This window comes from Drosophila obscura, unplaced genomic scaffold (assembly GCF_018151105.1).
Source record: "Drosophila obscura isolate BZ-5 IFL unplaced genomic scaffold, ASM1815110v1 contig_181, whole genome shotgun sequence".
NCBI classification, from domain to species: Eukaryota; Metazoa; Arthropoda; class Insecta; order Diptera; family Drosophilidae; genus Drosophila; species Drosophila obscura.
Genome location: NW_024542769.1, coordinates 772,090 through 797,732, shown reverse-complemented (window position 1 = coordinate 797,732; position 25,643 = coordinate 772,090). Strand labels below are relative to the sequence as shown.

The 25,643-nt window shown below is 52.1% G+C and overlaps 6 protein-coding genes and 1 non-coding gene across 8 annotated transcripts; 3 read left to right on the top strand and 4 right to left on the bottom strand.

The window, feature by feature from the left end:
* Positions 1-2: 2 nt before the first annotated feature.
* On the bottom strand, positions 3-3,331 carry LOC111076759 (trichohyalin). Of its 2 annotated transcripts, none has more exons than XM_022370685.2 (3): positions 3,197-3,331; positions 1,589-3,142; positions 3-1,533 (listed from the first exon to the last, which is right to left on the bottom strand). In XM_022370685.2, the coding sequence occupies exons 2-3, from the start codon at positions 2,974-2,976 to the stop codon at positions 51-53; spliced, it is 2,871 nt and encodes a 956-aa protein (XP_022226377.2). In that variant the 5' UTR covers positions 2,977-3,142; positions 3,197-3,331; the 3' UTR covers positions 3-50. The 2 variants fall into 2 exon arrangements, with proteins under 2 accessions (XP_022226377.2, XP_041448531.1); XM_041592597.1 differs by having other exon boundaries at positions 1,589-3,125.
* Positions 3,135-4,920, top strand: LOC111076762 (spliceosome-associated protein CWC27 homolog). The gene is made up of 4 exons (XM_022370690.2): positions 3,135-3,791; positions 3,862-4,248; positions 4,315-4,521; positions 4,580-4,920. The coding sequence occupies exons 1-4, from the start codon at positions 3,205-3,207 to the stop codon at positions 4,905-4,907; spliced, it is 1,509 nt and encodes a 502-aa protein (XP_022226382.2). The 5' UTR covers positions 3,135-3,204; the 3' UTR covers positions 4,908-4,920.
* A 61-nt stretch (positions 4,921-4,981) lies between these two features.
* LOC111076760 (kinesin-like protein Klp68D) lies at positions 4,982-8,048 on the top strand. Its single transcript, XM_022370686.2, has 3 exons — positions 4,982-5,075; positions 5,247-6,016; positions 6,090-8,048. Exons 2-3 carry the CDS (start codon positions 5,349-5,351, stop codon positions 7,816-7,818), a joined length of 2,397 nt encoding a protein of 798 aa, XP_022226378.2. The 5' UTR covers positions 4,982-5,075; positions 5,247-5,348; the 3' UTR covers positions 7,819-8,048.
* A 514-nt stretch (positions 8,049-8,562) lies between these two features.
* LOC111076763 (2-amino-3-ketobutyrate coenzyme A ligase, mitochondrial) lies at positions 8,563-10,484 on the bottom strand. The gene is made up of 4 exons (XM_022370691.2): positions 10,430-10,484; positions 9,809-10,005; positions 8,881-9,742; positions 8,563-8,815 (listed from the first exon to the last, which is right to left on the bottom strand). Exons 1-4 carry the CDS (start codon positions 10,464-10,466, stop codon positions 8,658-8,660), a joined length of 1,254 nt encoding a protein of 417 aa, XP_022226383.1. The 5' UTR covers positions 10,467-10,484; the 3' UTR covers positions 8,563-8,657.
* Positions 10,485-11,188: 704 nt separating this feature from the next.
* Positions 11,189-11,260, bottom strand: Trnaq-uug. The gene has a single exon. It is a non-coding gene; the product is annotated as a tRNA-Gln (tRNA).
* Positions 11,261-11,654: 394 nt separating this feature from the next.
* Positions 11,655-24,712, top strand: LOC111076736 (cubilin homolog). Its single transcript, XM_022370653.2, has 17 exons — positions 11,655-12,342; positions 12,885-12,991; positions 13,045-14,966; positions 15,025-15,221; positions 15,277-15,611; positions 15,680-15,789; positions 16,043-16,232; positions 16,301-17,612; positions 17,682-18,573; positions 18,632-18,789; positions 18,874-20,696; positions 20,923-23,266; positions 23,334-23,516; positions 23,579-23,720; positions 23,781-23,935; positions 24,001-24,295; positions 24,355-24,712. Exons 1-17 carry the CDS (start codon positions 11,785-11,787, stop codon positions 24,573-24,575), a joined length of 10,944 nt encoding a protein of 3,647 aa, XP_022226345.2. The 5' UTR covers positions 11,655-11,784; the 3' UTR covers positions 24,576-24,712.
* On the bottom strand, positions 24,612-25,595 carry LOC111076738. Its single transcript, XM_022370655.2, has 2 exons — positions 25,098-25,595; positions 24,612-25,025 (listed from the first exon to the last, which is right to left on the bottom strand). Exons 1-2 carry the CDS (start codon positions 25,515-25,517, stop codon positions 24,696-24,698), a joined length of 750 nt encoding a protein of 249 aa, XP_022226347.1. The 5' UTR covers positions 25,518-25,595; the 3' UTR covers positions 24,612-24,695.
* Positions 25,596-25,643: the final 48 nt, after the last annotated feature.

Genomic DNA, 25,643 nt, shown 5'->3' with positions numbered 1-25,643 from the left:
ATATACTGTTTATTATTATTAATTAATTTAAATTTCTTCAGATATACGGATCAAGGTGCGAATCCGTGATTGAATTTCGATAGCAAGGCTTCCAGTTCCGGATCCATCAGTTTGCCGTTATCCATGGCCACCTTGGAATCGTCGTCGAGGCCACCTGCCAAGTCGGCATAATCAGCATCGTCTACTGAACCCGACACGTTGTACATCCTACGATAGGAGGCTTTAATGTTTTCGTCCAACATTCGGTCGACAATGTCGCTCTGTGCCTCGCCAGGTTCCATTTTGAGCATGAATTCGGCATTGCTGAGCGGCATGGGGGGCAGATGAAGATCCATGTTGGTCGGATTTTTCGATTTCCGGTCAATACGAAGGGCCAACTCGGCGCTCTCCGAACCCATCTTGCAGAGGGCACATCTGCTGCGGAGGATCTGCTTCTTCAGGTTGTGCATCGCAATGCGGTCCTGGGCGAGGAGCATACGCTCCTGGGACAACTGCGCCTCCTTTTCGCTCAGTTCGTGATGCCGCTTGCCCAGCAACTGCAACTTTGCCTGCAGCAGTTGATCCGCCTCGCGTGCCTTCTGCTCTGCCATCTGGGATCGACTGGTGGCCATGCGGTATGCAGTCGTGGACTGCGCCATCTCATCCTCCTTGATGTTTAGATCGTTCTCCCTATCAGCAAGAAGGCGCTTGCGTGCCTCCACCTCGCGTTGCAGCTTGTGGCAGCGATCCCGCTCCTGGTCCGCACGCCTGATGGCCTCCCGGGCCACCTTTAGCTGAGCCTCCACCTCTAGACGATCCTGGTCGAGGTTGCCGCCATTATCATGCAGTTTGTGCTTCATCTCCAGCTGCTGCCGCTCCACGGCCAGTTGGGTGCGCTCCTGCTGCAGTTCCAGGTGCAGGCGCTCCGTATCCGCCAGCTGGATGGTCTTCAGCTCCTCGACTCGCTTCTCGTCGCGCTCCATTTGCTCTCTGTGGAACTGCTTCTCGCGCTCGAGACTCTTGCGCTCTGCGTCCAGACTGGCCATGCGCTGTCGCAGCTGCCAGTTCTCCTCCGCCGAGTCCTTGGAGAGGCGGTCCAGCTGCAACTCCAGCGTGCCCACCAGCTCCATGAGTCGTCGCTGCTCCTCGTCGGCCGTTTCCTCGTTCATCTTCAGGCGACGCTCCTGGTCGGCCAAGCGCCGTTCGCGAGCATCCAGCAATCGTTCCCTGTCCTGGCCGTTGCTCATCCCGTCGCGCAGTTCCTGCAGGTTGCTCGAGGCAAGGCGAAGCGTTTCCAAGTAGTTGCCATGGTCCTGCACCGCCGACAGTTCCACCAGCTTGGCCTGCCGTATGCCCTCGATGTCCATTTCGTGGGAGTTGCGTAGCTTTCGCACCTCATCCTCGTGATCCTGCCGCAGCGTGGACATCTGCTCGACATAGTCGGCCTTCTGTTGCTCCAGTTTGTCGACAAAGTGCTGCCGCAAGTCGCTGTTGTCCGTCTTCAGTCGCTCCTCGACGGCGGCCAAGTGCTCCTCTAATACTTTTAGCTGCTTCCTGCAACCAGTTGGAACCATTAGAACGGGCAACAGGGCAACAATCGGTTACTTACTTGTATGAGGACTCGATCATTTCGATTTCCTGCTCGTAGTTGACCTTCATGTTGGCCACCAGCTCCTCCAGGCGCAGCTTCTCCAGCAGATTTCGTTTGGATTCCGTCTCTAGTTGGAGCTGCTGCATCAGATCTTGCTCCTTGTGCTCCTCCATGCTTGCTGTTTTCTGTTCCGTCTCTTGTTTATCCAGCGCTGGCTTTGGGACAGGAGGCAGCCCCTCTAGCGGCTGAACATGCGCGGGCTGAGCCATCAACAACTGGATGTGCATGCTGATGCGCTCCTGCTGCCCCTTGATGTGCTCCTCCATCTGCTGCTGGCGCTGCAGTTGCTGTTGAATGAGAGTCTGGAACTTGCGGTCCTGTGCCTCCTGTCGTCGCTGCATCTCCATCAATGTTCGCTCCTGGCTCTTCATTTGCGCTGCGATAACCAGCTGGCCCTCCTGCTGCTGCAGTGCATTGAATTTGGAGCCCGTTTCCAGGTTCAGGCTGTTCAGCAAGAGGATGCTCTGTGTGGCCGGATTGACAGCAGCTATTGGGGCCAGAGGTAGCTCTGACGACAGGTACTGCTCCGGCTCGTCGGGGTCAGGCATTCGCAGGATGTCTGCAGTGTTCTTGTGAGCTGCCGCTGTTGCTTCAGCAGGAGCTTCCTTGGCAGGCTGCTGCTGATGCTGAACATTGGGCGTTGGTGTGGATGGTCGCTCCTGTTCCACAGCTGCCACGGATGCTGCCGCGGCTTCCAAGCCCAGCCAGTCTGCTGTCGTTCCCCGCTTCTTGGACACCGGCGTGGACATGCCCGAAACGGTGGCATTCGTGTCCCTGCCGAACAGCCCCAGAGGATCCGCATTGACAGTGGCCGATTGCGCGGAGCTGCGCCGCCCAGTGGAGGTCTTGGGCCGCGCCTGCGAGTTTTCCGTAGTGGTGTCTGTCGACTGGCGGGATATGGACGGCTTCGCAGTGGCCGGACGCTTTGCGGCATCGCCACCGCCGCTCAGTATCTCATCGAATATGTTCTTTTTGGGCTCGGCGACGGCCAGCAGGTCATCAAACAGACTCTTCTTCGTGCCTCCACTTTTGGGTCGCTTGGGATCAAAGCCCAAGTCATCATCGCCAGCGTCGTCGTCGAGGGAGAGGGAAGGCTTCTGTTTGACGATGCGCGGAGTGCTCGTGGCAGTGGGTTTGCCCTTGTTGCCCTGGCCAGACGTGGCGGGGCTTTGTACGTCCGCCTCCGTTTCCTCTTGTATGCCAAAGAGATCTTCCAGTTTTCCTTTAGCTTTGGCGATTTTCGGCGGTTTCTTGTGGCCAACACCAGCTGGTGTCTCAAAGAAGTTGTCGTTGTCCAAGCTGTTGTCACTTAGCAGGTCCGCCAATGGGTCGTCGTTAAAATTCATTCTTAATTCACTCAGATATTATCTCTCAACTTAATTATTTCCAAAAACAATTACGAAAATCAAAAGCAAAACGGTTGCCTAGAAACACATCTCACGATAATTATCGCACAAAAACATCGATATATTCTCCCACTGATATGCTCACATCGCTAGGAACAAAAACAGACTTTTTTTTATTGTTAGATGTCCCTCTTTGTTTTGCTTTAATTTAAAAATTTACCTTCAATAATGAGCAATATTTACATCCAGGAGCCGCCCACGTCGGGCAAGGTTCTGTTGAAGACCACAGTTGGCGACATCGACATCGAGCTCTGGGCCAGAGAGTGTCCGAAGGCGTGCCGCAATTTTGTGCAACTTTGTTTGGAAAATTATTACAACAATACTGTCTTTCATCGCCTGGTTAAAGGATTCATAGTGCAGGGCGGCGACCCCAATGGCGATGGAACCGGAGGCGAGTCCGTTTACGGGCAGCCGTTCAAGGACGAATTTCATTCGAGACTGCGGTACACGCGTCGCGGCTTGGTGGGAATGGCCAACTCGGGCAAAGATGACAATGCCTCGCAGTTCTTTTTCACGTTTGCAGAGACTCCGGAGCTGCAGAGCAAGAACACACTCTTCGGCAAGGTCACGGGCGACACAATCTACAACATGCTGAAGCTGGAGGATGGCATAGTGGACCACCAGGAGCGACCGATGCACGCCCATCGCATTCTGTCCACCGAGGTACTCACCAATCCCTTCGAGGATATTGTGCCGCGCGCAATCTCCAAAGCAGAGAAGGGCAAAAAAACCAAGAAACAACGACAGGGCGTAAAGTGAGTGTGCAAGCTGTTTCTTTTCTGTTGATTTGCTAATGATTTGCATTATTATTGTTATTTATTGCAGAAACTTTGGGCTGCTTTCGTTTGGTGAAGAGGCCGAGGGCGACGAGGTAGAGACCAACGTGTTCGTTAAGCAGAACGCTGGAAAGGCCAAATCACTGCACGACGTCGCAGATGATCCGAAGCTTAGCAAGGAACCAATTCAAGTGCCGAAACAAGAGCGGGCGGATAGCGAGGAGCCCTTGCCGAATGACGATGAAGAGAGTGGCAAGGCCAAGAAGTCTTCCACTGGCAATTTCTCCGATCTCATCAAAAAGAAGCTCTCGAAGACATCAGACGCACGGCCCCAGAAGACTACGAAGACTGTCGTTGTGGAGAGTGACCCAGAGGAGGAGGAGGACGTGCTAATGACCCGAGAGCAAGAACAAAGACTTAAACTCTCCAAGGAAAAGTACGACTCATCAATATATACATACATAAGTACATTGGTTACCCTCAAATCAATTTACCTTTGCAGATCCAAGATTCGCGAGGAAATCGCTTCTCTGAAAAAGCAATATCAGATGGATAAGATCCGCATGGATAAGCTGGCCAGTGGCCCGGAGAAGGCTACAAAGGAGTCCCACATTAAGGGTGGCAGCGAAAATCATTATATCAACGACTTCATTGAGTCGAAGGAGATATACACGGCAAAGGGGAAGCTGCAACCCAAAGGACAGTCCAGGTGTGATCAGTTCTAGTTATATTTTTGCCATCGTTTCATTCTTTATTCACTCTATCAGGGAGGAATTCACACTTAAGCTGTTGGCAAAATTCCGCACCAAAGTGGCCGGATTGAAGCACAAAGAGGGCTCTGACGACGACGACGCGGATGCGTGTGAGGAACCAAAGGACTTTGACAACGGAACAGTGGAGAAGGAAATAGTTGGAGACGACTGGCTAGCGCATACCTTAAATTTCAACAGTACAGCGCCCGTGCTGGCCAAAGATGCGAACAGCAAGGGCGACGATTGGTACGATGCCTACGATCCGCGTAATCCCCTCAATAAACGCAAGCGCGGTGCCAACACCGGTTCTTCCAACAAATCAAATTCCAATAAAAAGAAATAAAATTAATTATTTATTCAACCGTTTGAAAACTATCGAATACATTTTAACATATCTTATCGATACTGTACCATCGATACCTGCTTAATATCGTAATCGCCTGTAGGCCGCAGCAGCTGAAACAGAAAAAAAACGTATTCAAGGTGAAGTAATTGGCTTAAAAAATAACAGGTAATTAAAAATTGGTTGAAAAAATATTTTCAGTCCATTGCTACCATTACCATAAGGAAGCTACGCTTTGAGCCAGTCTCAAGAGACCAAGTTATTGGGGTGCCTCAAAGGTTTGCTTCAGAATTGAATTATTGATTTTATTCGTCATTTGTTTTTCCGTCGTCGCCCCAGTGACTGCTTCCACTTCTGGCTAGAGTGCGTGGAGAGGGAGAGGTAGAGGCAAGGCTGCCTTAGTCACACGAGAGCACAAAACACAACACAACAGCTGCGGTTATGAGTGCCAAGAGTAGGCGCCCTGGCACCGCCAGCAGCCAGACAACACCCAACGAGTGCGTCCAGGTGGTGGTGCGATGCCGACCCATGAGCAATCGCGAACGCACCGAGGGCTCCCCGGAAGTGGTCAATGTCTATCCGAACAGGGGCGTGGTGGAGCTGCAGAATGTGGTGGACGCCAACAAGGAGCAGCGAAAGGTCTTCACCTACGACGCCGCCTACGATGCCAGCGCCTCGCAGACGACCCTCTACCACGAGGTGGTCTTTCCCCTGGTTAGCTCGGTCCTGGAGGGCTTCAATGGCTGCATATTCGCCTACGGCCAGACCGGCACCGGCAAGACCTTCACCATGGAGGGAGTGCGCGGCAACGACGATCTGATGGGCATCATTCCACGCACATTTGAGCAGATCTGGCTGCACATCAACCGCACGGAGAACTTTCAGTTTCTGGTGGATGTCTCCTACCTGGAAATCTACATGGAGGAGCTGCGCGATCTGCTGAAGCCCAACTCGAAGCACTTGGAGGTGCGAGAACGCGGCTCCGGCGTATATGTGCCCAATCTGCATGCCATCAACTGCAAGAGCGTCGATGATATGATCCGTGTCATGAAGGTGGGCAACAAGAATCGCACCGTGGGATTCACCAACATGAACGAGCACAGTTCTCGGTGAGTTTTGTGACCTTCTGGGACCTGTTACCGAACTAACTGTAATGTAATTTGATTTCCCCATGGTACATAGCTCACATGCCATTTTCATGATCAAGATCGAGATGTGCGACACGGAGACGAACACCATTAAGGTGGGCAAGCTGAATCTGATCGATTTGGCTGGCAGCGAGCGACAGTCGAAGACGGGCGCATCAGCCGAGCGGCTGAAGGAGGCGAGCAAAATCAATCTGGCCCTCTCCTCGCTGGGCAACGTGATCTCGGCTCTGGCCGAGAGCTCGCCCCATGTGCCGTACCGCGACTCGAAGCTGACGCGTCTGCTGCAGGACTCGCTGGGCGGCAACTCAAAGACGATTATGATTGCCAACATTGGGCCCTCGAACTATAACTACAATGAGACACTGACCACGCTGCGGTATGCCTCGCGGGCCAAGTCCATACAGAACCAGCCGATCAAGAACGAGGATCCGCAGGATGCCAAGCTGAAGGAGTACCAGGAGGAGATCGAGCGCCTGAAGCGTCTGATTGCGCCGCAACAGCAGCAGCGCAGCGAGAAGCAGGGAACAATCAAGAAGCAGCGCGTCAGGAAACCCAAAAAGGAGCCCCAATCACAGGACCTGATGGGCAGTGCAATGCAGGCCTCAACTGCGGAACTGCAGCCGGATGAGAACCGGGACAGCGATGGCGATGGTGCAGAATCCGAGTCGGACAAGGAAAATGAGGCCGAGGTGGCCAAGTCCAATGAAGAGCTGGAGCGGGAGCGTGTCGAGAATGCCAAGCTGGCGGCTAAACTCGCCGAGCTGGAGGGACAGCTGGTGCGTGGCGGCAAGAACCTGCTGGACACCTACAGCGAGCGTCAGATCGAGCTGGAGAAGAAGCTGGTGGAGATTGCGGAGCGCAAGAAGCGAGAGATCGAGATCCAACAACAGCTGGAGCTGCAGGAGGAGAACACCCTGGAAATACGTGAGCGCAACGTCTCGCTGGAGCAGGAGGTGGAGCTGAAGAAGCGCAAGCTCTCCAAGTGCTATGCCAAGTATCTGGCACTGCAGCAGGAGCTCAATGACTGCAAGCACGACCACAACCAGGACCTGCGTGAGCTGGAGATGGCCCAGAATGAGCTCGTCAAGGAGCTGAAGCGCCAGCTGCTCATCATTGACAACTTTGTGCCCGTCGAGGTGAAGCAGCGCCTCTACACGCAGGCCAAGTACGACGAGGAGCAGGAGGAGTGGAAGTTTTCCTCGCTTCCTCTGCCACTGCCGTCGTCCGGCGCAGATGGAAGGCAAGGTAACAGGCGCCCCGTTTCCCATCCACAACGTCGACGGCCCACGTCCGAGCATGCGCTGCAGGAGGCCAAATCTAATGCGCCCAGCTCTCTGCGCTTCAAGAGCGAGAACATAGTCAGCTACGAGCTGGAGATGCCCTGCCGTACCACCCAGGAGTATCGCACGCCCAAGGTGTCCGCCTCGCTGCAGGCGGTGCTGGCCCAGGCCATGCAAACGGGCGGCGACGACATCGATATTGTGGACTCACACACCAACTCGCTGCGCAGTCGCCTCGAGAACATCATCAATGCCAACTCCAGCGCCAATGGCGGCGGAGTATCCGGCTCTGGTGCTGGATCGCTGGCCGCTAGCACTGTCAGCAGTGTGCCAATGCCCAATGTACGCAACATAAAGTCCAGCCGTGGTCTGCCCAGTGCCGCAACGACTCTCGACTCCAACCGACGTCCGCCCACGGGTCGTATTCCCGCTAAAAAGCCGGCTTCGGCTTACCCAAAGGCACGCGGCCTCGTCAACAAGTAATCCAGACGTGCGCCACGCGCCCCACGACTCGAATCTAACCAAACTCATACGCAAAAACCACACTAACCAAAGTATTTCATAGTCACACAAGGACGGTAACGTCAACGCAATACGCCTAGCCCAATCTTTACATTTCCTTCTCACATTTCGCACAAGCGCTTTGAAAAAGTTTCCTTTTTGTCTGAAGCCTCCGCAACACCCCCACAAGACTCACAGGTACTGTTGTATTTTAGTCGGCTGATGCCAGCAGTGCAGTGCAGGGTCAACGCTTTCCTTAATTGATTGTTGTTTTTTTTTTTTGTTTTGTCTTGTTTGTTAACGACTCTTATTATTATTTGTTACTGAATTATTTATACACATATTTGGTGAGCCATGCATGTGGCTCACTCTGTATCTCGCTTTAGTTTGCGGCGTTTTCTTGGCGCCTGCATTTACTGGCTCCCCGGCCAGTCATTCATTTATCCATTTATCGTGCAATCTACGCTTAAGTTCAGCTGCAACAGTTTATCGTTTACTTAGTAAAGGATCCTTAGTTAATCGTACCAATACGAACCAAATAAAGCCACACCATAAACACTGATATATTACAGGTTTTTTTTGTATATTAATATCGGATTAACCTCTATGAAGGTACCCCTTATCGTCGAATTTAGACAACGTTCAAGGAAGTGCGTGTTTATATTAGGACCAAGACGAAGCTTGTTACGCGCGGATCCCTGATCTCCTCTAATCATCGCAAATTAATTACAATTTAATATTTATTTAATTCTTTAGATAAATGCAATGCAGTTTCCTTCGTTTAAATGCAAGATGCAAGACAACATTTGGATACTGTCGTCCTACTGGATCACCTTAAGAGAGCGACCGACCTCTATGAAGGCATCAATGGCCTGATCGATTTCAGCCTCTGTATGGGCAGCGGAGATTTGCACGCGAATCCGTGCCTTGCCCTGGGGCACCACCGGATAGCTGAATCCAATCACATAGATGCCACGAGCTGGAAATTGGAATAGGAATAAGCGCAGAGAAGAGAGACAGATATCTGAGCGTTCATGGACTTACTTAGCATCTCATCGGCAAACTTGGATGCGAGCCGAGCATCGCCCAGCATCACGGGACAAATGGGATGATTCTCGCCGGCTATGGTGAAGCCAGCCTTGGTCATTGCTGTCCGGAAGCGATGCGTGTTGCTCTGGACGCGCTGCGTCAGTTCGCTGGAGGCGAGAAGCATGTCCATAACCTTGAGGCCCACAGCCACGACGGCAGGGGGCAGGCTGTTGGAGAACAGATACGGCCGGGACTTTTGGCGCAAAAAGGAGATGAGCTCCGAGGGCCCGGTGGTGTAGCCCCCAGAGGCGCCGCCCAAAGCCTTGCCCAGCGTCGAGTTAATGATGTCCACCTCGCCCATGACATTGTCGTACTCCTCGGTGCCGCGCCCGGTGGCGCCAAAGAAGCCAGTGGCATGGCACTCGTCCACGAAGACCAAGGCATTGTACTTCTTGGCCAGCTCGACAATCCTCGCCAACGGTGCTATATTCCCGTCCATCGAGAAGACCCCATCGGTGGCAATCAACTTTAGACGTCCGTCGCTCTCCCGCAGCTGCAGTTCCAGATCGGCCAGGTCACGGTGCTTGTATCGCTGCTTCTTGGCCTTGCACAGGCGAATGCCGTCAATGATCGATGCATGGTTCAGTTCATCTGAGAAGACAGCGTCCTCCGGCGTGAGTATCGCCTCGAAAATACCAGCATTGGCATCGAAGCACGAGGCATAGAGAATGGTGTCCTCACGCCCATGGAACTGGGCAATCTTTTGCTCCAGCTGCTTGTGGATGTCCTGAGTGCCGCAGATGAAGCGAACCGAGCTCAGGCCGGCTCCGTACTTCTCCAACAACTTTCGGCTGTACTCCACAATCTCTGGGTTGTTCTGCCAGCATCAGAATTAGTCTTAGATGGGGGAATGCCATATTATCATTATCATGGAAGAACTTACCGCCAGTCCGAGATAATTGTTGGCACAGAAGTTTAGTATGCGCTTCTCGCTGCCCTGCACTGTGATCTGGGTGCTCTGCGACGACGTGATGATCCGCTCAGCCTTGAATGTGCCCGCCTCCTTGATTCCAGCCAGCTGGGAGCCAAGTATTTCGCGCAGCTGTGTCTGTGCAGCGGCGCTATAGGGACGTCTGCCTGCTGTTCAATATCGGGAAAAAGTATTAGAACAATATTAATTTCTGTATGAATCAAGAATTGGGTTTTTGCGTGCATTTATATTCAGCATCAATCTATCTGATTGAAATACGAATTTGTCTTGAACTAAATGAGTTCTTCGTGTTTCTGGATTGGTTCACAATCGATGGGTCACAATTGCCTACAAAATCACAATTAATTGGGTCTTTTAAAGGGAACAAACCTCGTTTTCTTTGGCCTTTGGGAAACCAATTTGATTGAAAGTGTAATCTCAATATTGTCGATTAACAGATAGCGAATATACATAAATATGTTCGCATATAATACAATTTATTGCAACTCAACTATATTTTTCTTAAGTCATATATATAATCGTGCATATTTTATGTACATACATATATACTACATACATATATTGACAGCTTACCTCCCCTGAAGAGAAATATTTTCGAGAAAGTGGACATAACGTCGCTTTTCTTTGGTTTTTTGCTGTGTGCGACAAAGTTGTCTTTTTATAGAGGAGACTGACTAGCTGGCTGGCTGGTGTCCAGATCCGTACGACGTCTGGCACTTTACTGAGCGACGTGCACACAGCAGCAGCCAGAGCGAAAGCCCCAACAACGCAAGCAGCCCAGCCCCTTACCCGTGTTTGGGGGCTCGCACTGCAGCAGCCTAGCAGCTGATTTTTGTTTTCAATGTATTTATAAATAGCTGAATACCCCCATACACACATGTACTGTATGCGTGTATAGCAGTCTGCCTTTACTATAATTCAATTGATTTAATTTACGCTCAATATGGTTGCCATGGTGTCGGTTCTACATAGGAGAGATACATAGATACTTGTATGTCTGTACTCACTTATGTTAAATGAATGAATCAAATATTTTGCAAATTATTGCCAAGGCCAGACCCTATTAGGCTTTACTTTCGTCTGAATTGAAACTAATTTCCCAGATTAAATAATCTGCTCTCAATACTTAGAGTGCCAAGCGCTGATAAGGCTGAATAAATGAATTTTGTGGGAAGATACATCATAATTTCATAAACTTTGGCTTAGTAGAGCTTTATGTATAATATTTCTCCAAAATATTTAAGAGAAAACATCCAAAATATGTGGGAAATATGCAGCTACTCAGTAAAGGTGGAAACATTTAAAATGTAAATAAAATTTTGACTGTCGGTCAGGTTCTACCGAGATTTGAACTCGGATCGCTGGATTCAAAGTCCAGAGTGCTAACCATTACACCATAGAACCCCTAAAATATTGATGACCATATTAGCAAATGGAAATGTGATAGGATGTGACCACATCAAATGCAAATTTCTTACATCGTACATCTTACATCTAAAACATCTAAGATGTTTTACAGAAACTACTTTGCTTAATTATTTGTCCATTTAAGTTTCATTTAGGACTAAAGGTCCGAAATGAGCAGATTTCCTGGTGAACAGACGTTTTTTTTCCAGGAGACTGGGCTTCAAATATTAACAAGTGCAGCATTGAGATAACAGGCACAGGCGCATACTCATATACAAATGTATGTCTACTTGATATTGATATTTAAAAGGTTTATCTGGTATCACTATGAGTATCGTAAACGCCCCCTTTCCCTTGTGGAACATCTATAAATTGAGAGCCGCAACTTCATCTAGCACCAGTATCCCGTGCATTTCGTTCCGCGTATAGTTGAAATTGTTTCCCGTGTTCTACGTGTATTCTATCCACCAATCAATCAGTGCATATATCCTCCTATCCAGCATCTGTGAAAATGAGTGAAAATGCGTTCTAATACGCTGAATATATTGTGTTTGCTGGTGTTGTGCGTTTTTTTCCTGGAGCTGGAAGCATCTTCAGATGAACGGGAAGAACGGGCAGTGATCACAAGGCAGGAGAACGGCAACCTGCTCCTGAAGGCAGCCCCAGATCAGAATGTGACTTTTCGACTTATGGGCGAGGCTGCCACGGTGATGGTCAACGATGTGGATGTGCTTCCGCTTCTCCAGCGACGCCTACAGGTGGTCACTGCTCGACAGGTTGCGGCCCGACGTGAGCCATTGTCGGTGGACGTGCAGAAGGACCAGTTCCGTGTGGTACAGCGCAGTCTCACTCGATTGGAAAAGCGCTTCTTCAACATGCGTAACAACACGCGGCGTAGCGGGCTTAACCAGCGGGTCCTGCGCCGGCAACTACAGCGGATAGAGCGTGTCTCGACTACGCTGGCGAGAATACAAGTCTTTCTGGCCAAGGACGAGTGCCAGTCGAGCCCATGTCAGAACGGAGGTACCTGCTACGACGAATACAAGGCCTTCCAATGTGATTGTGCTGCTGGCTGGCAAGTGAGTACATCCACGGGGGCGTCTCTGTGTCATCGAATGGGGGCGGATTCATATTCATGTGATGCTCGCAAGTCACCTTATGCCAGCAGAGTATAGAATCACATGTTTAAATGAACATACAGATTTTAGTGCATGACCTTACGCGCGTGGATTACCTGGCGGAGGACTCCATTGATCATTTCAAGGAGACAAAACCATTTCAAGTTGATTTCTAGATTCACTTTAAATAATGCCGCGGATTCTCACAATTTAGTCATTCAATTAAGTAACGAAATAAAAAAAAAAATAAGTAACTGATCAATTACAAATTGGCTTTGCAAGGCGGCATGTTTTTGTATGTGTGTACACATACATACATACATACATACATAATAATTGTATACGTGCCAGCCTCCCGCTATCACTGCAGTACGTGCAGTGTTGGTAAATTAGTAACTTTTGTCCCGTTAGATCTGCAAAGATGCTTTATTGTACAATTATTGTTATTCGAATAGACTTTTACAGTCGGATCGGATCCACCATGATATTTGTTTTGGTTGTAGGGCCCCACCTGCGAGGATGATGTTAACGAATGCTTCGATTTGGCTGGAACCGATCTGGCTGCCTGCGTGAACAATGGCCGATGCATAAACACGCCTGGAAGTTTTCGGTAAGTAGAGTCTCAGACGTCGATGATTTGTTTATACATGAACCAAATTTTAGTTGCGTTTGCCGCAATGGATACTCTGGCACCCATTGCCGACTGCGCCAGAATAAATGCCTTGCCGGCGATTCGAGCGAAATGTGCGGAGAACATGGCACGTGCGTTCACTCGGTCAGCTCCCCCGCCGGCTACGTGTGTGTCTGTGATCAGGGCTGGACCTGGGCCGACACTAATGTCACGACAGCTAGCGCTAGCCCCTGCACCCGTGACGTGGATGAGTGCGCGCCCAGCGTGAATCCCTGCCACAACGAGTGCATCAATCTGCCAGGCAGCTATCGATGTGGCTCCTGTCCGCCGGGCTACACCGGAGACGGCCGGTTCTGCCGCGACATAGACGAGTGCACCGTGACAAACGGCGGCTGCAGCCTGCAACCGCATGTAACCTGCATCAATACCGAGGGCTCCCATTTGTGTGGCCGTTGTCCAGTGGGCTGGACAGGCGACGGAAGCAGCTGCATGGCTACCGAGTCGAACTCATGTGATGGCGAACGAATTTGTCATGCAGAGGCGAAATGCGAGTACATCTCTGGCACGGTCGTCTGTACCTGTCCACTGGGCAGCTACGGTCACGGCTACGGCGCGGACGGATGCACAAAAGACTCCACCCGCGACACATGCTACCAGCATCTGTGCCAGAACAACGCCACCTGCGTCCACATTGGACGCGGCAGCACATGCATTTGCCAGCCGGGATACAAAGGAGTCTTGTGCAACGAAACGGATTCGGACGCCTGCCACCCCAGTCCTTGTCTGAACGGCGGCACCTGTCGTCTTCTGCCGGGCGAGCAGTACCAATGCAACTGTCCCGCCGGCTACACTGGCACGCGTTGCTCCAACCAGCGCTTTTACTGCGGATCCACTCTGCGAGGACCCACGGGCCAGCTCCATTTTCCACCCAACAGCGCTGACGGTGACTACCAGCCCGACGAGCGGTGTCCCTTCATCATACGCACGCCTCCAGGTCATGTGCTCAACATAACCTTCACACAATTCGATCTGCAGGAAAGCACCGACTGTTCCGCCGACTTCCTACAGTTGCACGACGGTCCATCGTTGGCGTACAAGCTCATCGGCAGATTCTGCGGCAGTCAGCTGGGCAACAAAAGCATTGTCTCCACCCAGGAGCAGGTGTTCTTTTGGTTCCGCTCCGACAATGCTACGCAAGGGAGCGGCTTTCACCTCGTCTGGAGCTCCCTACCCTTCTCCTGTGGCGACACGTTGGCCAAGCTGACATTAGGCCAGACTGGCATACTGCGCTCCCCCGGCTATCCTGGCAAGGCGCGAGCCGGCCTAGACTGTCGCTGGCAGCTGACAGCCCCCTACGGCACTCGTCTGCTGTTGCGGTTCTACGACATAACGCTGGGCATTGGCGGAGCATCTGCTGACCCTTACTGTAGCCAGGGACTGAACGGCAGCTACCTGACCGTGTACGACTCTGATCGGGAAATGCTGAAGAGCTGCGCGTCGTCACAGCCGGCACCGCTTTACAGCTCATCCAACAGCCTGCAGATCGACCTCCACACGGCTGCGCTGCGCGCCGACAGCTCATTCCAGCTGCACTACGAGGTGGTGCCCGGCCAGCCGGGCTGCGGTGGCCACTACATGGAGTCGCACGGCCGTATCAGTGGCCACATTGATGCAGAGGTTTGCCTATATCTAATCGAGCAGCCAAGTGGTACACAAATCAAGCTGGAATTCGAACACGTTAACCTGCTGCTCTCCGGGGATTGTCGATTGCAGAAGATCGAGATCTTCAACGGACGTACCGATGAGTCGCCCCTGATGCGACGTCTCTGCGGACAGCCCGAGGCCAGCGAACTTGAGCCGCTGATCTCCAGCGGCAACGTAGTGCTCGTGCGCTACGAATATGCCCTGAATGGGCTGAAGCTGGAAAAGAGCTTCGAGCTGAGCTACAGCAGAGGTAATCCATCATAAAGATATACATTTAATCAATGCTGAACTAAATATTTATTATGCAGTGTGCAGTGGAAATTTCGGAGGCATTTTGGGCACCATCAGAACGCCCAACTATCCGCACTCCTATCTGGATGATATGACCTGCACATACAAGATAGTTGGGCCATTGAACACGCTCGTGAAGCTTATCATCAAAGACCTATCGCTAGGCGCCGACTCGAATGCCACTGATGATGGAAATCAAACCAATTATTTAGACGTAGGTGCGATTTGTTGTACAGCATGACCACAGTATGACCAACATCCCTTTACAGGTTTATCTGTCGAGAGATGAGAAGCGCCGCATACACAAGACGGTTGGAGATCTCGTGCTGATGGCACATACCAACCAGGCGACAATGGTATTCCATGGATCCAGCAGTGGCCGTGGCTTGGTTGTTGACTACAGCTTTTCATATACGGGCTGCGGAGGTTATTGGACTCAAACAGACAGGAAGCGTGTATTGGCACATATCACAGAGCCCTTCTGTCAGTGGATATTCGATGAGCCGGGCCGGAAATTAATCAGCGTATTCCAGATTCTCGAGAACGAGAACGGGCAATTTTCCGTGTATGATAATAGCACCAATCCTGGATTGCTTCTAAACAGGTAAAATCCCAATCTCATGTAATTAATTTCAAATATTCGAATATTCTTTTTTTTCTGGTTTTTTGCAGCTATGAATCGAATTTTGAGGAAACCTTTGATGCTGATCCCTTGACCTTGGTCTTTAGAAAAGAACGGCCCATGACATTAGTGATGATCACTTACAAACATGTGGAAAGTGGTAATTCATTTGATTTCATTAATTCTTAGATAATGCAGAGTCCAGCCGAATTCAATCGGATCTTAGAAAGAGCGCAAGAGATACAGGGAAAGAGAGAGCCTAGAGCGCGAGAGCAGCTTCGATGCCTAGAACGAAAGGCCTGTTGCTTGTACAGTGAGCACTGCAATTACCGAACAATAACTAGATTTTTACTTGTAGAATTAGAGCACTCTTAACGTCTCCTGTTTTTAAACTTAATTATACTTTTATCCAGATTGCAAAGTGCGTTCCACTCAACGCTACGGCGTAATCAAGTCACCGAACTGGCCGCGACCATATGGCGCATCGCAGAACTGTGAATGGATCATTCGAGCACCGCTCGGCCAGCGCCTTGAGCTGGTTGTCTCGAACTTCAGTCTGGAGGTTATGGGCCGTGAGTGCCACAGCGACTATTTGGAGATCAGGTGAGATCGCAGCGAGAGTTCACTTGGCTGACGCTGACGAAAGCTCCTCGAATCGTTTCGTTCTGCAGGAATGGCGACTCGGCCCAGTCTCCACTGATTGGCAGATACTGTGGCACACAGATACCCCCCCGATTGCCCTCGTTTGGCAACGCGCTGTTCGTTAGCTTCAGCTCTGACAGCAGCGTGGAGGAGAGTGGATTCCTACTCAACTGGCAGCAGGTTGGCGAAGGATGTGGCGGCAAGCTCAACTCTCCGAAGGGATCCATACACTCGCCGCACTCAATGGCAGGAAACCTTGGCGCCTTGGCCTGTGACTGGCAGATTGTTGTGGCCGAGGGCTCGCAGGTAACACTGCAGATCGAGAGCCGCGAAGATAACCTATGCAGCGGACATCTAACCATTTTTGATGGACCCACCACGAGCAGTCGTGCACTGCCACTGCGCTGCAATGAGACAAGCAGTTTTGTGCTCAACTCCAGCACTAATCGCGTGCTCGTGCGCTACGATGTGGGTGACGAGTCGCCCGACGGCACCAGCTTTGTGCTGAACTATGCAACGGACTGCAGGGTGCGCCTGGAGAACCTCCAGGGGGCCATTGAGTCGCCCAACTTCCCGGATAACTATCCGCCCTTCATGTCCTGTGAGTGGGATATACGCGCCGACGGTAGGCGGAATCACATCCATCTGGTCTTTTCGCATCTCTCGGTGGAGCAGTACGAGCCTGGTAGCTGTGACTTTGACTATGTGATGCTCAGTGACATGAAGGACGACCAGCTGCTGGAGGAACGGCGACTATGCAGCAACGAGGGCGTGGCTCCCATCACCAGTAAGGGCAATCGTCTGCTGCTCAAATTCAGCAGCGACAGCGAGATGCAGGCACGGGGCTTTCGCGCCGAGTACAAGCGCATTGGCTGCGGTGAACATCTCCAGGAATTGGGTGGTACCTTTGGCTCGCCCAATGCCCCATTCAGCGTCGATCTGTCCTGCGATTGGGTCATCAGTGCGCCGGAGGGCAAGCAAATACGATTGCTGCTGCAGGAGCTGTATATCGATCCGCCCCAGCGAGAGTGCCTCCAGGATTTGATAACAGTCTCTACGCCGGATGGCCGCGTGCTCTACCGCAGCTGTCAGTCGGAGACCTCCACGCAGACATTCACCTCGCCGGGCAACGTACTGCACGTGCGCTTCCAGAGCAGCGCATCGGTGGCAAGGAAATATTTCAAGGCCACGTACGCCCAAGTACCAGCCAGTTGCGGCGGCTCTGTGCGTGCCAGCAGTGGGGTCATTGCCTCGCCAGGCTTCTATGATGCCAACACAATCGAGGAGGGTCTCGCTCCCCTCAACTACTCCTCGGAGGTGGATTGCCTTTGGATAGTGGAGGTAGGTCGCCCCGCCCCACCAAGTGCTGCATTCGCCAAGAGCGAAGAGTAATTCTTTTTGTGTTTCTAGGTACCGGAAAGCTATGGCATCCGGTTGCGATTCGAGCAGTTCAACCTCACCAGTTCTGCCAATTGCTCGGACTCCTTTGTGGAACTGACCAAGGTGGATGCGGACAATGCGGAGATTTTCCTGGAGCGGGCCTGTGGCGAGCAGCAGCCACTGATACGCCTGGTCCACGGCCAGCGAGTGCGAGTGCAGTTCAGGGCGCAGCCGGGAAGCTGGGGCAGATTTGCCCTTCACTTTGAGCGCCAATGCGGCGGCACGCTGTCGGCCGGCGTGGGCTATCTGAGGTCGCGACTGGACGAGGACTGCAACTGGCTGGTGGTGGCGCCGGAGGGCACCAAGCTGAGCCTGAGCATCAACCAGCTGGAGTGTCCCGGTTGCCCCAAAACTGCAGCGAAGAACTGCACGACCAGGGAGGGACTGCAGCTGCTCAACGACGATGACCAGGTGGTGCTCTACAGCCTGTGCAACGAGCATCCGGCCAATCTGGTGGTGCCTGCCAGCAATGTCCGTGTCCTGGCCAATGGGATCGCTCTGGTGGCGCAGTTCAGCAGCCTGGAGAACACTTGCGGCGGCAATATCAGCTCCGTCCGCGGCAGCCTGAGCTCTCCCAACTATCCGGACAGCTATCCGGCGAACGTTGAGTGCCTGTGGCGCATCGGCGTTAATGCCGGAAACTCCCTGGCGGTCACATTCGATTCACTGAACATTGTGCCCTCCGAGCACTGCAACGAGGACTTTCTCGAGCTGCGTGCAGGCGTCGACGAACGTCTGCTGGGGCTCTACTGCGACCGCAAGATGCCCGAACAGCCGCTGGTTATACAATCGCAGCTGTGGATCAAATTCCGCAGCGTGCCCGGCAACAGCGCCGACGGTTTCAAGCTGCACTGGAGCTACGGTGAGTGGAGGAGTCAAAGTCCCCAGCCCTGTCCCGACTAACTTTCACTTCTCGGCAGTGCACGACAATGAAATCAAGTGGGAGACCAATGGTACGATCGAGTCGCCGCCCATCCTCGCAGTGCGCGCTGACGAGCAGCCCTTCAGTTGGCGCATTTTTGTGAGGCGCAATGTGGTTGTGGCCCTGAACTTTGAGGAGTACATAGGTGGCCTACAGGTGAGCCCTGGGCACCCAGGACATTACCCGCACATTCCCCACAGTCCATTAAATCTCTTGTATTCCTCCATCTGTCTTTTGTAGCTGTTCGATGGCTTCGATGACTCGGCGTTGGAGGTGAGCATTGAAGCCTCGCCCTGGCAGTTCATCTCCAGCAGCAATGTTCTCTATTTGAGGACACTCAACACAGACTTTAATGCATTCCGATTGAAGTGGCGTGTGCTCAGCAGTGACCTGGTTAAGGGCAACAGAACCGTGCAGAACGACGAGTGCAACAAGGAGTTTACGGTGTCCGCCAGTGCGCGTTTGATGGTGAAATCCCCTGGTTACCCGAACGGCTATGCGCCCAACCTGAACTGCCAGTGGACTGTCAGGGCCGAGGATCCCACCCAGCATACCTACGCGGACCTCTATGAGGTCGATCTGGAGGTGTACACCGATTGCTTGGTCGACTACCTGAACATCCAGAGCTCCAGCGATCTGAGCCACTGGACCAATGAGCTGCGCATCTGCAATGGCAGCAAGGGCGGGCCACTCATCCAGCGATTGCATGGCACTCCGCATCTGAGGCTGCAGTTCAAGAGCGATGCATCCATCAATGGACGCGGCTTCAGGGCCATTGTGCGTGCGACATGTGGCTCGAATATGACGGCTCCCGTGGCTACCATTTTGGACGCACAAATACGAGCCGGGCTGGCCATGGGCAGGAATTGCGAGTGGCACATCGAAGTGCGACCGGGCCGAAAAATAGAGATTAGCATAGCCTATGCCGCCCGCACAGCCGTCAACGTTACGTGCCCCGTCTACGGACTCATCTACGATGGCCTGGACGACAGGTCGCCCTTCTTTCAGGACGGCAAGTTCTGCAACCAGATGAGCTTGGACAAAGGCTCGTATCGCACCAGCGGCTCCCATGCGTACATCAAATACGTGGTGCCGCCGCGATCAATCAATCCGGAGCACAACTACTGGAACCTCACGTACCGTGAGTACAGCGAATGCGACGGCGAGATCCAGCTGACACGACTGGCCAGCACGTACAGCATTACGACGCCGGGCTATCCCTATCTGCCGCATCCCCATGCGGAGTGCACTTGGCTGGTGCTGGCGCCGCCCGGCGAGGTCATTGCGGCCACCTTCGACGACCGTTTATTCGATCTGAGTCTGCGCCAATGCGAGAAGGAGACCGTGGAGCTCTTCGATGGCTCCACCACACTGGCGCGCAGACTCCTACACACCTGCCGACGGCCCCCAACGACGTTGCGCAGCTCAGGCAATGTTCTCATGGTGCACTATCAGACGCAACTAGACGAGCCGCACGCCGGCTTTCGGCTGAACGTATCGCTGAGTGCCTGTGGCGGTCTGTCCACTGCCGCCATGGGATTCATCAGCTCCGTGAATTATCCGGCCCTGGGCGGCTACCCGAAACCGGCTGTCTGCGAGTACAGCATCAAGCTGCCGCGTGGTTCGTACATCCGGCTCAACATCAGCGATCTGCATCTGCCGTACAGCCCGGAGAAGGGGCAGAACAACAGCGATCGACTCGAATTCGTGGACCTAGCCGATGTGTCTGGTCAGCAGACCCCTCTACTGGTACTGGACGGCGGATCCCACCCACCGGACGTGACCCTCAACATCAACGAGTTGGGAATCCGCTTCATAGCGGTCAGCAATGTGAACAGCTATCGCGGCTTCAAGATTCGCTACGACCGGATAACCGGCACATGCTCCCGCGAGATGAATGCCGCCTCTGGCACTCTTGAGATTCCAGCCAATGCGCCGTCCGCTCAGTCCTCCTGGCTGAGAGTCTGCCGCTGGAAAATCACTGTGCCCAAAGGCCAGACCGTACGTCTCGAGTTCCTCAATCTAGCCGATATACGTGTGGTCATTCGTAATGAAACTAGGGGGTGAGTGCGCGCTTATTCTTGCATACAGCTACTGTGGGCTCAGCTGTGTCTCGAGCAGTAAATCAAACGAAGAGTGAGCGAGAAAAAATACCGACATTTTTAGGATTTATTTAAAGTCCTACAGCGATCCTCCCACACATAATTACAATTCCATTCATAATCAATCACGTATAATAATGTGTAATTTAATTGAATATCAACTTAAATATCGTTGTATATTTTGCAGCTGGAGGAGGAGTGAGATTCAACCGCAGTTTGCATTCTACAACGATTTCAATCAGCTCACAAAGATCACCGATTTCCGGATTGATGCATACAATGGCAGCGGCATCATCGAGTCCAGCGACAACATAATGCTGGTCAGCATCATCACTACCCAACTGGATCTGACCACCATACCGCTGCGTGCCCGCTACAGCTCCAGCCAACCGTCACAGTGCCCGCCAGACATTGGAGACCAGTCAGCCGGTGCTCTCTCCATCCAAAGTCTCAGCCAGCTGCCTGTCTACTACTGCACCATCAACTATGCGGGCCTCAGCGGATCCACACTCACCTTCAGAGTGGTGGAGTATGTGTACTGGAGCCGTGCCGGTCCCTCGGTAGTGTTCAGAGACGAAGGCTTCCGCTTTGTCAATTACATGTCCACGAATGTCACCAATACCTACGTCTCAATGCCATCCACGCCCGGACGAATCTCCCTGAGCCAGAGCAAAAATGTCAAACTGAGGCGCTTTCGGGCCACCTATCGCCGCCACAACTGTGGCGGTCAACTGCAGGTAGACGAAGGCCTCACCATAGAGTCACCGCAGCTAATGGCAACCATCGGCGAGGAGTATGGGGCGCTGGAGTGCGTGTGGACGCTGGAGGGCAGCAGTGGCTATGCGCTCGAGGGAAACGTGAGCCTCAGCGATAGCTGCGACCGCGAGTACATTGTGATCTTTGCGGGTCGCGCACTGTTGGGGCGCCTCTGCCGCGGCATGACGATGAACAGCACGCGGCTGGGTAAGGTCCAGTCCAAGGTGGTTTACCATACAGAACAGCACCGACCTGGTCGCAGTTGGTTCCGGCTGGAGACCAAGCGACGAGCAAACCCTTTGCCAGGGAGTGTGATACGCGTCGACCAGAGGACCACGGCGCCCATAACGATCAATGGGACGGACTACAAGAACAACATGGAGCTCATATGGGAGTTTAGCACCAATACGGAACTGTCCCTCTTGCTGAAGTTCCAAGGGCGGTTCTTCATTGAAACGTCCCCGAACTGCACCAATGATCGGCTGAGTGTGCAGCAGAGCAATGACAGCCAGGAGCCGGCGGCAGTTTGGACCGAGGTGGCCAACCTATGCGGCCGACAGCTGCCTACACCACTGAAAGTTGAGGCGTTCCGCATGCGAGTGGTATTTCGCACCAATGGCAACGTCACCGGCGACGGCTTCAGCTTTACAGTCTCCCCCAGTTGCGACGTCACAGTGCGTGCCTCCGCGGAGCTGCAGACCCGTCGCAATCCCAGCTGGCAGGCATCGTTCAGTTTGCTGCTCAACTGCAGCTACGTGATCCTAACGGACAGCCAGGAGCAGTTGGTGGCCAGCGTGACAAGTGTGGGGCGCCGCCCTTGGACTGCATACGCCTGCAACAGGTCCTTCTTTAAGGTCTACAGCCCAGGCTCGAGCTACAGCTCCAGCTCTGGGGAAGAGGAGCAGTCCGGGGAGAAGTTCTGCCCGGACTTCGAGGTAAATGGCTACAAGGAGCTCCGTCTGCAGTACATTTCGCCCACATTGCGACAGTTTAAGCTGGAGTACCAGCTGCTGGGCTGCGGCGGAAACTACAGCGCACCCTTCTCTCTGCGTCCGCCGCAGCTCGATGGGGATGTGCGGTCGTATGCCCACAATAGGCACTGCGAATGGCGTGTGACGGCGCCACCCCAGCACGCCATCGTTCTGGTGTTCAAGTACTTTGATCTGGAGGAGAGCCGGAACTGTCGATACGATTACCTGGCGGTCTACAAGGGCGGCAGCATGGTGCCGAACATTGAACAGCGCGTGGCCCGTCTGTGCGGTAACTTGACCACGCAGCCACCTACCATTATGGTGGACAGCAACGAGGCGCTAATTGTCTCCCACTCGGATGGATCGAACAGTTTTCGGGGCTTCCTGGCCGCTGTGCGATTCACCCCCAACTGTAACGAGCGCATTGCTCTGGACGCTGATCTGCCCCGGATGAGCCTCATGCGTAACTACAAGGTGACTGCCTCCGAGCAGCTGCTGTGCATGTTCAAGGCCAGCGCCCCGCCTGGACATCGGCTGTCCGTGCAGCTGAGACAGTTCCAGCCGTCTGGTTCCTATCTGGGCTCCTACCTGGAGATTATTGACAGCGCCGCCGCTCAGAGCCAAAGCCTCGGCAAGTACTATGACCTGGCCGGCAATCGTACAAAGCTCTTCAGCTCCTATTCAGACCTGGCGATCAAGCTGAGCGGCACCTCCAACGAGGCGCAAAACGTGAGCTTCGAATTGATTCTGCAAATGGAACGTACAATCTGTGGAGAGACCGAATATCAACTGCGTTCAAACGAGGTGGGTGAGCTTGTCCTAGGGACTTGATTTGAATGGATTCTATAATTGTAATTGACTTTTCCTGCAGAGCATCAAACTGGCCATCCCAGGGGACAACAGCACGAGGAAAAGCGTTGAGGGAAGCGTTCACTGCACTTGGACGATTCAATCAGCGGTGCAGACGGAAGTCGAGATACGGTGGCTCAATTTAAGGGAAGTGTCCCAGCTGACGGGTAAATGCGTGGACTACCTGCTTATATCCGAAACGTGGGTAAGTTGAATATCGTGGGAACAAAGTTTATTGAAAATGTTAAACATTGCAAACAATTGCAGACGCCGCACTATTTATGCGGCCAGTTGAACAATACCTTCAAGAGATTGTCGTCGCCTGATAACTCGAATTTCCAACTAACATTCCATAGCGAAGAGCTGACAGACTCCACTGGGTTTGAAGTGATAGTCAGGCAGAATAAACGTAAGCAAAATTTGTACTTTTACTTGGGGAAATTGGACCTAAATATTGTGAAAATTTCAGCTTGTGGTCGCAACTATACGCAGCTGAGCGAATCCATCCAAGACTACGGTTTGGCCAACTGCAGCGTGGACATTCGAGTGCCCGATGGCTACAGTGTGACTCTGAACCTGCTGTTTCTGTTATTCGATATGGAGTCTAGCCTAAAGTATCTGAACGTGAGTAGTTGCGCCAGCAGTCGTCAAAACCAAACCATCTAAAGCTGTGCCTTCCCACAACATAGATAAGCGACCTGAACACCAATAGGCCAGTCCTCCACGCGACCAGATTCTTGTCGAGCCCCACATTGAGATTCACGACGTCCAATCAGCTTCGCATTGCGAGCGCGGGCGTTGCTTCTCTGCGATTGTTCTACTACTCCACCAGTAACGAATTTCCCAACGGCTGTGGTGGCGACATCTCTTTGGGCGATGACTTTGGCAACTTGGCCAATCCCCCCTACGACAATCGGAATCACTCGCTGTGCACTTGGCGTATATCAGTGCCAGCAGGCAGCATCCTGAGGATCAGTTTCACGGGTAGGCGCCATGTCAGTTGGTTTCTGACTTTTTTTTATTGCTATTTTTGTATTTTCCAGACTTCAACATGGGCACGGAGACCAATTGTAATCTGGATAATATTAAATTCTACAAGGTTTTGCCGGATGCAAGCGAGGGACTAGTGCAAACACTCTGTGGATCTACCATGCCCGACGACTTTGACGTGAATAGCAATCGTGCAGTTGTCGTTGCAAAGAAGTCACCCAATTTTGATGGACTTGGATTCCAGTTCTCATTTACCCGTAAAAATGGCAGCTAGACAAAGCAACTAATCGATGAGACATTTTAGAATTTATAAATATGTACAATAATATATTACGTCTTAAGTCTCTTCAGTATTTCTTAAAAAAAAACAAATCCTTAATGTCTAATCTGTCTATTAATCATAGTTTCTATTAATTGCTTCACATATTTTCGTTTTTAGATTGACATATATACCCATATTATAGACCAAATAGTTTATACTCCTGCGGAATGGCAAGAGTTTGGCGGTGTCCTCAAAGGATTGCTTTGCGCGCCGCAAGCGACGATGGATCTCGGCCAAATCGTGCATCTGACCAATCGATAATTCCAAATTAGTGGAGACCATGACCGAGAACAGGCTGGCAGTCTCCGGCGAGACCTTGAAGTTGTAGCCAACACAGACTTTCTGCTCAATTGCCTCGTCGTTAATGAGCACAGTGTGGGAGGCTTGGTCGAAGTCTCTAGACTGGGAGTGGATTGAATGTGAATAAAATGCCAATTAATTCATATCTTCCCTCAAAGCCGAGCCTCTATTTACCGTTCGTAACGCGCTGACCAGGCGAAAATCCCGATTCGCTTGCAGTACGAAGCACGTGGCTAGCTCACAATCTGGCTCGTACTGATATCCCTGTTCGATGCGACGAAAGCACGGATGCAGATCCAGCAGCCTCAGGCGCTTTCTGACCCTCAGCGACAATTGGTAGGTGTTCACAATAGGCAGAACCTCGTGTCGAAACTTAGCGCACGCTTCATGTGGTGTGAGATCTTGAAACTCGGCCATATCCGTGGACCACTCCCTCCAGGCAGCAACATCCTGTATATATAGAAGCCGGCACAGGCCGATTGCGTGTTGAATCAAGCTATTGTGCAAGCGTGGGAGAGTGTTGCCCATTGGCGTTGATGCGGTCGAGGGTCTGATGTTAGCAGTAAACAGCTCTTCATCTATAGTTTCATTCATGTTAGCTTTTGGTAGTAAATTATATTAAATCATATTTCGAAACGGACCAACACTTTCAAGTTCATCGCTGTTCTGCTATTTCATACATCGATATTTACAAAGTATCGATAGCTGCTTTCTGCACCC

What these genes read in the sequence shown, in the direction of transcription:
- LOC111076759 (XM_022370685.2), bottom strand. Translation starts at nt 2,976, where the DNA reads ATGAATTTTAACGACGACCCATTGGCGGACCTGCTAAGTGACAACAGC. An exon ending in ATGATCGAGTCCTCATACAA is followed by an intron (nt 1,534 to 1,588) that starts GTAAGTAACCGA and finishes AACTGGTTGCAG; the next exon opens with GAAGCAGCTAAAAGTATTAG.
- LOC111076762 (XM_022370690.2), top strand. Translation starts at nt 3,205, where the DNA reads ATGAGCAATATTTACATCCAGGAGCCGCCCACGTCGGGCAAGGTTCTG. An exon ending in AAACAACGACAGGGCGTAAA is followed by an intron (nt 3,792 to 3,861) that starts GTGAGTGTGCAA and finishes TATTTATTGCAG; the next exon opens with AAACTTTGGGCTGCTTTCGT. An exon ending in CAACCCAAAGGACAGTCCAG is followed by an intron (nt 4,522 to 4,579) that starts GTGTGATCAGTT and finishes TCACTCTATCAG; the next exon opens with GGAGGAATTCACACTTAAGC.
- LOC111076760 (XM_022370686.2), top strand. Translation starts at nt 5,349, where the DNA reads ATGAGTGCCAAGAGTAGGCGCCCTGGCACCGCCAGCAGCCAGACAACA. An exon ending in ATGAACGAGCACAGTTCTCG is followed by an intron (nt 6,017 to 6,089) that starts GTGAGTTTTGTG and finishes CATGGTACATAG; the next exon opens with CTCACATGCCATTTTCATGA.
- LOC111076763 (XM_022370691.2), bottom strand. Translation starts at nt 10,466, where the DNA reads ATGTCCACTTTCTCGAAAATATTTCTCTTCAGGGGAG. An exon ending in AATATTTCTCTTCAGGGGAG is followed by an intron (nt 10,006 to 10,429) that starts GTAAGCTGTCAA and finishes GATATTGAACAG; the next exon opens with CAGGCAGACGTCCCTATAGC. An exon ending in ACAATTATCTCGGACTGGCG is followed by an intron (nt 9,743 to 9,808) that starts GTAAGTTCTTCC and finishes TGATGCTGGCAG; the next exon opens with AACAACCCAGAGATTGTGGA.
- LOC111076736 (XM_022370653.2), top strand. Translation starts at nt 11,785, where the DNA reads ATGCGTTCTAATACGCTGAATATATTGTGTTTGCTGGTGTTGTGCGTT. An exon ending in ATCAAACCAATTATTTAGAC is followed by an intron (nt 15,222 to 15,276) that starts GTAGGTGCGATT and finishes ATCCCTTTACAG; the next exon opens with GTTTATCTGTCGAGAGATGA. An exon ending in TTACAAACATGTGGAAAGTG is followed by an intron (nt 15,790 to 16,042) that starts GTAATTCATTTG and finishes ACTTTTATCCAG; the next exon opens with ATTGCAAAGTGCGTTCCACT.
- LOC111076738 (XM_022370655.2), bottom strand. Translation starts at nt 25,517, where the DNA reads ATGAATGAAACTATAGATGAAGAGCTGTTTACTGCTAACATCAGACCC. An exon ending in TGGTCAGCGCGTTACGAACG is followed by an intron (nt 25,026 to 25,097) that starts GTAAATAGAGGC and finishes ATCCACTCCCAG; the next exon opens with TCTAGAGACTTCGACCAAGC.